Here is a 13326-nt window from a genome sequence, read left to right on the forward strand (position 1 = left end):
GACAGTTTTTATCATCTACGGTAAATTATACATACGCATAAAGCGTTTGTATTTTATATATTATCCTAAGTACATAAAAACTTGAATAAAATTGATACGAATATCATAAGCCATCGATATCTGCGTCTGTATGTTATAACTCTATCAAGATCTACTAATATAAGTCCCGCCATTTTTAAAGATAAGACCAATGAGATAAAAAGTTTAAGCCTGTTGTAAATAAATAAGAATATCATACTTCTACTGATATTTAACAATCACGATTTTGATTTATTTGTACATTAATCTTATCTGAAATAATTAAAAGATATATTGGGTTATTAATTTAACCATGCAATGATCGATCATTGTTTTAAATGTATGTAAGTAGATATAAAGTTTAGGTAAAATCTTGCTGAAATAGAACTCTTTATATCCTACGAAGCCTGAGTTTTACGTGTTTATTTAGAATCAATGACAAATTATTTTATTGATCACATGATCTGATTCTGCAACTAGGATTAGTTCCAGACGAACTCTTCAATTGTTAACAGCATTTACACCAAATTCTGTATATAAAAGCTTCTTATTTACCTATACTAATATACTAATACAAAAACGTAACTCTGTCTATATGTTTCTCTTTTAGGGTTAAACTAAATTTTCTAAATCTATTTTCCCTGGACCAATTTTGACCTACAAGAAGGACATACTAATATACCATTTTCAATACTTAGTACTTAACGACCAACCCCTAAAATAATTAGTTATTTATAAATTCTGAATAATTTATCTGATTCATACACATTTTTTATTGTAGCATAAGTTATACTTACTATGTAATTATATAATAATTTCCATTTGCCATACATTCGATATTCTGCAGCATTGAAGCAATGATTGAATTCATTGAAAATTAGAATTTTAATGCTTTGTTTATGTTATTATTAATTAAGTAAAAGGTATAACAATATACTAAGGTTGAGTCACAACTTATGAATGATTGACTCATAGTTCATTTACCTTTCTGCTTATAGCTAAGTAATTCTTATGCCACAGCTTATATTTCAGTTGCATATGCTATGCGATTATCTATGGAGCTTCATTTACCGTTCAACGTCACCGATTTAATAATCTCTCAGAAAAACAAGTCAACATCAAAATATACTTGAAGTAAACTGTCCTAAACACTTTAATCATCATTCACATCAAAATTCTATTTCAAACTACCACCGGTTCTGAAATGAAGCGAGAAAAACCATTTTCGTCGAATTATTAAAAAAAATGCTATCAACATTTCAATCAACTATGTAATCTTGTATTTAGTAATATACTTTATCATTATATATTTTGTACAAGAATATTCATTCATTAATTTACAAAGTTAAAAATAAACTATCTGCGAAATTTTATAATAGCATGCCTTACCAGGAAGGATTTATTGACATTGCGTAGTCGGAAACTTTTATGAACTAAAATTATTATATACCATTTTTAGTAATTATAATATGTGTTGTATATAAAATGCTATGTTTTATAAATTATTATTTTGAATCGCCTCTCAGAGTATTGATTTTAAAATTATTACTAACAGGTTAATAAAATATTGATATGAACATAAAATTGCCGTAAATATTGTTCGATGTCAAACTAGTACCTCTATAATATGTAGTTGATAATTAAATAAGTTATCGTTTAAGGTTAATTATAAGATGTTTTATTAGATGTCTGCTAAAGGTTAACAAATGATATTAAGACGAACAATGTAACGAGCAATTCCAGAGTCAGCCCACAGTGCCGTCTAAACGCTTTAAATCGCCGACGGTCAATAATTTCGATCCAGTGCGAGCAATTTAATTCAGCTTAAGATGTCGCGTGGGCACATTGCATTGCTGCTCGTGAGTGCGTTATAAAACTTTATAAGTGTCGCGACAGTAGGCGGCCGGAAGAGTCGAGTGGCGAGTGTTAGTGGACTTCCTACTTAGACGGCTCGGAGTTCAACGGAAACGCTATTTTTGGCGCCCATCGTCGCTTCCTCGGAGGAAAGCTGCAGTTGAACAATACATGTAATACCATATCAGTTTTTTCTTTCCTTTCATGAAATGATGCGATATTTTGTAGCAATATAAAATGTTTTTAATAAACTTCTAATGAACTAAGATATATAGTTTTATTGCTATATCAATATGGAATACTTAAATTGCTTTTTCTTTTTTTTTATGGTATGCGATATTCATGTAAAATAGCGACGATTTTTAAAGTCCAATGAGTCAGGAAGGCGGCGAGAGCATTCCTTACCGCATTCCTTCCGCTGAGGGTCCAGAATTCCCATCATTGTGCCATCATGGCACGTCGGGAATCCGGCAACCACTCAACGCCTCGTTGTAGGGCATGAATATAATGTTCAGTTATTTTTATCTTTCAAAAGGTTTCTCGATACTCTCGTTTCGTTATTTATTGAAAGTCTAGCTTAAATTTCTTAATTACAAAACACTTTTTTTATTTTATAATTGGCAATAAGTTCTTTCATATAAATTTAATTTGCTTGCTACATTTAAGATAACGTTTTATTCGTAAAATTATGTTATGAGTATTTTTATTGTTTTAAAATTTAACTTAAAGAGGTTGTGAATTGAAGTGACATTTTATTTCTTGGTATTTAGTATTTAGGTAATATATTTTTTGAAATCGGATCCACCTAATTGAATGAAATTTCAGAAATTTGACTCCATTGCCACAAGACGAGATGAGATTGATTACTATCACATTACAATCTGAATGACGAAGATTATATATGTATGCCGCAATAGCATACAGAAATTATAAAATGAAGTACTTATATTTAATAAATATGTTAAGGTGTAAAATGTTAACTAGCAACCCGTCCCGGCTTCGCGCGGGTGCCATGCTGATACTAAATGGTTTGAATATTACAATAGAATCTATATTGTCCATGTATTATATACAAAAACATTCCTCTCGAATCACTCTATTCTATTAAAAATTATCGAATCAAAATCCGTTGCGTAATTTTCAAAGCATACAAAGGGACAGACAGCGGCAAGGGACTTTGTTTTATATTATGTAATGATGAAGAAAGTATTACCAATTTTATTTTCTAAGTTGACGAACGTTATATTCTAATAACAGCCACCTTAAGCTTGAAATTTGTTTTTTGTTAAGCATTACAAGGTTAGCCATGGCTTTAACAAGTTATGCTAATAAAAAAAAAACGTTCTTGTTCGATAAAAAAAACACTATATCTTATAACACAGAGTACATCGAATTATTACCCAATTGAAAATGATTATTTAATAATCTATTATAAAAAATGGGTCAGATGAACGGAACCTATCTGGCCTAGTTACAAAACTGCATTACTAAATGAAAATTCTCAGTAAAAAGCCATAATGCGATGTAGAGTGCGCGTCTGTTATCTCGACGCGGCGCTATCAAAGGGAATCGCAATTAAAACAATTTTACTCTTCTCATCTGCAATATAAAGGTTCAAATTCACTTGCTCATATATATCCAGATGCAGGGACGGTTTTACCCTTTTAACCTAAATATCGATAAAGAATACTCGCCTTCAAAATGGGGGACTTTCGTGCAATATTCATTTTTGCGTTATAACATAAGTAGGTTACAGTGATTGTGACTAATAAGTCAAAGGCAGAATTCCTAATATGATTGAGATAAAATGTTTTCATTTGCACTTAGCTATTTTAAAATCTTAATAGGTAATCTTTGTTCATGCGTTTAGCTGAAGCCTCCAAATTCACTGATAATTCTTAGAATTCAGCCAAGGTTGAAGGTGCGAATATTTCTGAAGTAGGTCGACAAAGTGGAGCGACATCGCACTTCTGAATCATATGGTACACAAAACTGAAACGTTCTCTTGACGCGTACACATTGTTGCCATACGTTTTATGTTTCATTTATAAAAAAAAATCGATATTAATAAATACAAACTAAAATAAAATCAATTTATCATTTTAAAAACAGAATGTTTTGTTACTTTACATAAATAAACCTAAAACGTACATAATTGATGTTAAAAAAATATATATGAGAAGTAAAATATATTAATTAAATGCAAATTGGGGAGTTATTAAGTCGTTGTCTACTTATAAGACGGATTGATGTATTTCATACGTAGCGACTGGCATTAATTAACTTCGCACTCGTTTGGCGGACACTTGGGAATACCTCAGCTACTCATTATTGTATACCCTATTTGGTATCTATGACTGATTCGTTATATATTCCAAAAACGTTATAGTTTTACAATGTTTAGTATTTATATGTACGTATTTATCTTTACCCACCTTGCTCAATTTGAACGCGATATTAAAACGACTTTAATTTTATGGAGGATACGCCGCCAGCTGATGAATTATCTAAATTATTATGGTAACTAATTACAATTCGTATTTGGTCGACGTAATTAACTCATTTTATTATTCCATTTACAAGCACACCTACGTAAACATAAGGCTCAATTAATAAATGTTTTGTGTTGTAATTCTTTAATCGTCAGTTGTTTATGTGTTCTTTCGTAGGTACGGTAATCGAAATTCCGTTAACGTACCACCTTTACCTTGATATCTTACCTTCTTTGGGAATAGAATTTTTGGTTTTCCCGTGTAAGCGGAATATGATGCCATATTATCGACTTTCGTAACAACCATAATTCGGTAAAGAGCACTTAATCCGGAACGAGCAAACACTAGTTAAAACGAGAAATTTGTAAAGTAAACGATTCGAGAATTTTCGTTGATCACGTGTATAAAGGTTATAGTGACTCGCTAGTAATGTTTCGAGATTACGGTCCCTTTTGCCTACGCATTGAGATCACAAAGAAAGTTTCTTTTCGGTTGATTTTCGTCGCAATAAGCTTTTAATCCTTGGACGCTTTGTGTCCACGTCACCGACGTCGCGGCATTATTTGTACGCGAATCTAATATTTGTACAACTGTTTTATTCACAACCAGTTTTATAATAAATATTATTCGAGCACTCATCAAATTTGCAGTCACATTTTAGTATCGTCGCGGACAAAATACGAACGGCGCATACACCACACCACGCGCGAGTCTTTTTCCAAACTGATTTTTGGTCGGCTTCAACTGTTGCTTTTATCAATTCAACCAGCGCGTCCCTCCCTCCGTTGTGTCTCTCGTTCACTCGAAGTGCGTAACGGCTTTGAAGAAAAGAGATAGCATCGTCGACGCGTCTCGTTCACGATATAAGTACGCCGATAGTGAATTCATATAACGACATATGTATGAGACATGTTCTGTATATTTAATATATTTATTGTATTTATATTTACCATAAAAGAGCCTGTAGAGCAGACGGCAATGTTTTAAATATTATTAACTTATATTTTATTTTATTCTTAGTTATTATTAATCGATAATCAGTTATTATTATTGAAATATTTATTTATCTTTAAAAAAATAATTTATTATTAATTTAGAATTAGAAATTAATTTAGAATATAAAATATATTGTTAAATTTCAAATAATTATTAAATAAAGGGAGAATATTGTCTGTTGACTTTTATTAACGGACAATGCGCCTACGAAGTGCCGTGTGGTAGATACATGTTATTATTATGGTAGACATCTATCCATAGAGCACCTAATGTTATGAGGAAAAACCGTTAATTGTATTATTAAGTAGAAATTTAATTAACTAAACTATCATAGTTTTAATAACGAATTAAAAATGTGTTCGAATAATTACATTTTTATTAATTGATTGATTGAAAAGGTACATAATAAATAAACTAGTGTTAAATATTTTAGGATAAAATTAATTTGAAACAAGACTCATATTTGGCTTCGAAATCGATATTCGAAGCGAATTAAATGCATCAGAATTACATACACAGTTACGAATAATTCCGTTCTTTATGAATAAGGGGGTAGGTGGTACCAGAAAGGAAAATCAAGATTTACAAGATGATTCACGAAGACCTAAGTAGGATTTCTTGTTTTTCAACGAAACTTACTCACTTGTACCTACAGCTTTGAAAATGATTCCAGTAAATTTTACTTTTCGAAAAAAAAAATATCATCAAATATTTTTTTATCATCATTAATGTTTTAGATATTCCGTTAAATTTATCATTTGATTATACTCCAAATATTTTATTATAGAATAATATGTTAAATAAATTCGAAATTTAATAAATTATTCTTATATGATATGGTTTTATGAACGCAGCTATTAAATAAAGTAATATTTATTGACTGCTTAATTATATTTCTATGTAAGGATGTTGAAGGTAAGAGACAACGTCGTAAATGAATACAATTTATCTAACTCTTTGTTTGTATAATAATTATTTTATGAAAATAAAAATAGTCACGTTACTAAATGATAACATTGAAAACGATTAATAATATTTTATATATAATATTAATTAATTAGTTTTAAATAAACGTATTGTTCTTCGTAATAATAATAACAAACTTATAATCTAATAAACTACAACACATTATTAATTATTATACATTAATGTTCTTTGAATTAACTTTACAATTTAGTTAATTAATTATGCAATTTAAATATAGATTAACAACATAACTATTTGTATTTATTTGTGTAATTAGAAGTATTTTATTACAACTATTTTACAAATTATACTATCTATTAAATGATCAATCTAGAATTTATATGATATTATGACGGTTCTTACAAAAATATGATGTGTATAATCTACGCATTTAGTTTTCATACATAATTTCCATTCAAAATTAACATGAATTGTTTTAAACATTTAAGTCACAGATAAAGGAAGGGCTTGCCAACAGTGAGACGTTTACAGGCTATTATTATTTTTATTTTACTTTTAATCAAATTAAAAACTTATATCTTTCACGAGTACGCCACTGGGGGTCCCGGGTTTTATTCTCAGCCGAGTCGATGGAGAAAAAGTTCATGAGTTTTCTATGTTGTCTTGGGTCTGGGTGTTTGTGGCACCGTCGTTACTTCTGATTTTCATAACACAAATGCTTGAGCTACTTACATTGGGATCAGAGTAATGTAAGTATGTGATGCTGTCCAATTGTAAAAAAAATTATTTGAATTTAATTAAAAAAAAAATTGGTTGTCGGATATCATAAGCAAATCAATAAAAAAATATATGTTTAATCAAATGCTGACGTTGACGGAGAGTGACAGACTACTTGTTGAGAAGTGTAATTTTTTTATGAAATATGACATGCGAATATTGAATAAGGATTTGAGAAAATGAATTGTCTAAAAGTATTTAGTTGTAAGTGTCAGTTTGTAATTTGTAAAAAGAAAAAAACAGTAATACCATCGTAATTATAGAGTATAGATAGATTTAGTCTGTAGTCTGACTCAGAAGTATAGATTGTATATACGGTAAAAAGGCTATGTAGGACAACTTAAAGAAAAACTAGAACGTTTGAGAGAAAACGGATATATCCTAGGGAAAGACAATCAGCCATACTAGTTAAATGTATGTTAAGTTATTATTTAGAAAAATTAATATGTATGACGAACAAAATTTTTTGCATAGATTATATACGAACGTCAGTTAAACCAAAATATTTATTGATTTATGTTTAGAAAAAAAATATATAAAAAAAACAAAACAGTTCTATAGCCATATATGATTTAACAGTATTATTTACGTGAGTAATAGGTAATAACTTAATAAACTGGGTAGTCAGTGGAAATAGAAAGCCATGACACATAGATGTCGCGACATTGTCGTCAACGGCGACTTGCGCCGGCGCCGGACGACATACTATTTTCAGTAATTTTGACTCAATTCCATCCTACTAAAATATATATGTGTCTTAAATCCTTTTTATGAGATTTTTTTATCATTTTAAATATTACTTAGTGTTTTTCGTTATTGTTTAGGATTATTAGGTACAGATTATTTAATCACACTAATATTTTAGCTGGAAAAGTTTATTTGGATGTTGACAGACGACAGTATACAATCGCGTCAGGCAGTATGGGCACCAGTCTGTGACCATATCAAAGTTTATTATGCATACATGCATTAAAAAAAAATCAAATGTTTTTCGTTTCGTTTGTGATGATTCGTAAAGTGTTGCTATTATATAATAACATCTGTGGTCGCATATTATACGCATTTTTTTATATCTATGGAATTATTTTATACTGGTAACCTATCCCGCTTCGCACGTCTCTGATACCCGTCGGACTTAGGAATGATATAGCTTTTTAGTGTGCAGTTAGTAGTTATGCAGGTTTTTATAGGTATAGACAGAACAAGACACACTAGAAGTCAAAAAAACAGTATTAATGTTTTAATATTATAGTTTATTTATTTATCTTAATTGCATTACAACTCAATCAGAAAATAAAAAAGTAAGATCGCGGTTTTATCTCAAGTAATGTTTTATTTATTCAATGAAATTGATATTGCACTCCTAAAATGTACCGACATAATAAATTTAAACAATTATTACTAGATAATATTTACGGTTTCATTTGCTAAACGAAACTATCATTTCACGGCTCTATTTTGCAGTGAGAGCTTTGATAAATACTAAAAGCACATGACAATTCTTTTATTATAATTATAGTTAATTCAAGCCTCTCCATTTTCATTTAATTATGTTCCTCAGACTCTATTAAATTTTTAATTGTCCATTTAGTTTAAAAGTGATTGTGATCTTATCCATACTAATATTATAAATGTAAAAGTAACTCTGTGTGTCTGTTTCGCTTTCAATCTACATAGGAAACAAATGAAACTTGGAACACTAATAGTCTAGAGCCTGAGAAAGGACAAAGGCTAGTTTTTAATTGAAATAAAGTTCTGTTGTAAACAAAGAGGTCTTATATCAAGGTAATATTTTAAGTTAATTTGTATATATATTCATATTTTCTACGCGAGAAAAACAAAGCTAGTCTTATATATATCATATGTAAATTATGAAATTTCTATTCTATAAATATAATATTTACGATTATTAATAGATAATATAATATATCGAAGTGATTGTGACATATATGTGACGAAGATAACACTTTGTTTATTCGGAGCATAGTTTTTAGTCATCTATCGTATTTTCAGAGAACTGGAGGTAACCATGACATCATTGCAAATTTCGACTTTTTTATCAGGAATTAATGATAAGTATATTAACAAAGATCTGTGATAGTACAGCGGCAATATACACGTTTTTTAACTGAAGATTACTTTTTCACGTGCTTTATTTGATTGTTCCTCTCGTAGAGAAACAAAGTAATATTCTGTGCCAGTTGATGACAAAAAACATTTCATTTATCAATTATAATAGTAATTACTAACTGAAATTATGGCTTTACCTGCACGAAATGTATAAAGCACAAAATACCAATTCGGTTTTACCCCCTTAGTGGTGGATATTGGTAAAATCCGTTCTGTTTTACACCAATAACCTACCTGCCAAATTTCGACAATGGAGCTATTATAGTTTTTGAGATTAATCATTGCCTACCTTGACATTAGATATAGATTACATTTTATTGAATCAAAAATGTACTTTATTTAAGTAGGACTATGTTACTATCTTTGAATCGTAATTGTGGATTAAAATTTAATGTAAAGCTACCTACCTGCCTTTGGTATAGTACATGCCCGGTATGTATTATGATAAAGTTTATGTATTATTGCTAAGAAAATTTATCGTTTACATACTCATGTACAGTATAATACGACATATTTGTTATTATTTTTTAATATGAACCGTAAATTAATTCGTTATTATTGTGTATGTATCTGTTCCATCGTCTTATTAGCTAAAACTTATTATTTAACTTCACCTGCCGAACTATTTTCGTAGAATATTCTACCGAAAATGCATTTCCACGTACGCAGCATGTCACCGTTTTCTTCAATTTCATTACACACCCGAAATGAACTGTAACACTTTTAACGCACACAATGTAAGCGTACGTCTACATCAATTTATAGTTTATACAATTCTGTCGCTAACTGACAAGAAAAATAAATCCTCATTCGATCTAGAGCGTAATCAGCACAAATCATTTACACGACCGATATTTTATACGATTTCGCATTTTCTATTGTATTGTTATGCAATTTAAATTGGCACACGATTTTTCCCCTCGAAGAACTGCACAAAATCATAACATATATAATTTGACTATCGTTTTAAATTTACGAACGATATTTTCAAAAATGACGGTAGTATAATATGTAAGTATGTTTATCTATTATGATATGATACAAATATGAATGTCAATATGAGTTTATATTATATGTCTATGGAAAATTGATAAATGCATAATTATATCTAAACTTAATTTTCAGTTAACAAATATTATGTTTAAAAGTTGACTATTTCTACTATAATTTTAAGCTCATATCAAAAATATCTAAGAATTATACTTTAACATAATTTGTTTATATTCAAACTTGTAGGTATTACGCGGTCATTGGCACTTACAATACTGAACGTGGACGTATACCTTTGCGCTTGCGCACCTTTCGACACCGATACAAATTGCTCTCCCAGCAGTTTATATGGAAGCACGTAGGCAAGTCTAACTTACTACCAATGTGTACGTGACGTAGGCGCTGTATTTAGAACTTGATTCAAATATCCTTTACATAAAAAAAAGAAAACTATAAATAGAAAAGGAACTCAAATAATTATTTACGTGTAAAATCTTTCTGTTTTAGTAATATGATGAAATATTCTTAAACTAACTAAGTTGTATGTATATAATATATAAGAGCGATATCCCGATGTAATTATCCATGTACATAAATTATAATAGATACAACTTAAAACATTATTTCGTTTGACCTTTGATGGGTGATGGGGCCCCTTTTTCTCATTGGGCACTTTGGGCAAGTGCCCAGGGCCCCGCGATCGAGGGGCCCTCAGTTTAAATAGATAATAAAAGTATGTGATTGTTAATAAAAAATAAATCTATTACCATCTTCTAAATCTACTTTCTTTATTTATTATGGGGCCCCATTATCCTAATGTACCCAAGCCCTATAGGTTAAAGACGGCCCAGTCGGTAATATATAGATAGATTTTAAAAGTAACCCCTACTTCTAAGAAAATTTAAAAGACCCTACAAAGCGTGTCATTATTTTGAAAATAAAGCTGCCACTCAATATTCTCATATACTTTTTAGATAATAACTAATAAATATTTTTTATCTGTGACCGAAGAAAAGACGGGCAAAACTAGCTGGTCTTTGAAATAATTAAATAGACATTGACAAATCTGAATCTGTCGCAAAGGCTGTACCTTTATAATGTATTTTGTTTTGTATTATTAATTTTAATAATATTTCATAAGATCGAAACGTTAGCGCTAGTAAGGGATAACATTCGTGTACTAGGCGTAACTATTGCCTTGTATATGTTAATGAGCCCTTTGATGTTTAGGATAATGGGTCTCAAGGAAATATTTTCTTAGACTTCTTGCGTCATACTATGTTAACAATTTATAATAATTTATTGTACATCGTTTACCCAAGAGTTTATTTTAAATCAACGAAATAATGTTTGAATATTTATTAGAAAATATTAACTTAATTACTGTTTTCTGTTGCCGTCGATAGTCCCGTGTTTGTAATTTTATCAAAATCGATCTAGTATTTGAATGCGTTTTCAGCCTGGGGGAGACATTATCTATAATCTTGTTAAAGGCTCTATTTAGAGCAATGTTTCCCCATATTTTTTTTTAATTTTGTTTGTATACGTCTTTGAATAAAACAATTTTTAGTTGTACTTATTGTACGATAGTTTTTTCTTTTTATAAATACTTTTGGCAGCATGTAATACAGAAGGAAGTCGATAAAATAATTCATTCATTCAATTGTTAATCTAAAACGTTTTTAAAAAGATTAAAAAGAAAAATAACAGAAGATGAAATACACTGCTCAGGAAAGGGTTTTCTATTTTTAAATAAATTTGAATGTAAAATTAATGAATTTATATGAAATTTGATACAAAAAGAAAGTAAGCTTTGTTTATTTGGATATGTTGAGAGGCAAAGTTCATAAGGGATCAATGACACTGTAATCCGATCTGAAAGTAACGAGATATTCGGTTCTTTATACTTAACACTAAGACTTACGAAGATTAAATACGTGATGTTTTAATAACCAAATTTTTGAGTACAATAGCAATTGAGTATTCATTTTTAATTTTTAAGACAAATTTGGTTGCTTTATTTCCGAGATGATTCAATAAAATTCTCTCTCTTATCTCTAAGCCTGAGACTTCTAGCCAGTAGTAGTCAAAACCAACTATTTTTAGTTGATAACACATTGAAAAATATGCTTTTGTTTTGTGGTGATATAGTGATTACTCATACCTGAGAATCGATAAATTTGTTTATTTGTTCAAGACTTTATCAAGACGACTTCAGTTCTAACAAGTTACAAAACAAGAAACGTGAATGGTTTCCATTAAGGAACCCAAAACTAAGCAACGTTTTTGACATTTCTGCTGTGCTACTATCGACAGATGTAGATTTCATAAATTCAAATTATATGCAACACGTGTTTAAAATAATTTGCTCTTAAGAAACTGCGTATTAAGCGAATAAAGCGGTATCGAATGAAAACAACAGAAAACCGAATACAAATCATGTATCGCTGATATTCGTAATTGGATATTTCGTCGAGCCTCCAAGACGCGTGGGAAGCAACAAAAAACTGCTACGTGAGGAAAAGGTATCACAATAATATATACCTACATATATAACACGAGTAATTGTCCTCGTATCTGTTTCACTTAATATTCAGTTCAATTATGCGCCTTGTCATAATTTATTAGTTTTTTTTAAATGTATATATAGTAAATTAAAAGCAACAATCATTGATTCACAGTTGGGCTGAATGTCTTCTCGTTTTCTTTCGAGAACAAGATGAGATTTGAGATTATTCAACGACAACAAAGTGGTTGAAACTCCAAAATGGTTTGTTGAACAATTTGAGAATGCAAAAAACTCATTCGACGCTTGCTGGCTTTACGTGGTTTTCTTTCTCCGAATATTAGGGACATAAATGCTTAGTTGTGCTTGAATGTGATCATAGTAGTATTTACAGTATAGTAAAATATGCAGATCAAGTATGAACTCGTATAGTACATCGATATTATGATAATTTCACGTCAATCATCTTAATTTAGTGTCATCGTCCCTATTGCTTATTTGGAGAGTCTTTTGTAGAGTCTAGAAGAGGCATCCTGCATGAAGAAACTTAAACAGATCTCTAAACACGATCGTGCTAAATGCCACAATGTGATATGTAATATTGACTACAATATAATAACATTTAAAGGATATAAG

At 29.9% G+C, this 13326-nt stretch overlaps 1 protein-coding gene across 10 annotated transcripts in view; it reads right to left on the reverse strand.

Annotated features, from left to right (window-relative positions):
* The window catches only part of LOC124533899 (NAD(+) hydrolase sarm1), a 78952-nt gene that overhangs the window by 30073 nt on the left and 35553 nt on the right, over positions 1–13326 (reverse strand). For 4 of the 10 annotated variants that reach the window (XM_047109475.1, XM_047109474.1, XM_047109473.1 and 1 more), the window contains exon 1: positions 4593–5093. The exons of the other annotated variants lie outside the window; for them this stretch is intronic. In XM_047109475.1, the coding sequence (XP_046965431.1) occupies positions 4593–4670 (78 nt within the window). In that variant the 5' untranslated portion in view covers positions 4671–5093. Of the gene's footprint in view, positions 1–4592; positions 5094–13326 lie in introns of those variants that run through there. 10 annotated transcript variants of the gene reach the window in all.

This window comes from Vanessa cardui, chromosome 11, assembly GCF_905220365.1.
Source record: "Vanessa cardui chromosome 11, ilVanCard2.1, whole genome shotgun sequence".
NCBI classification, from domain to species: Eukaryota; Metazoa; Arthropoda; class Insecta; order Lepidoptera; family Nymphalidae; genus Vanessa; species Vanessa cardui.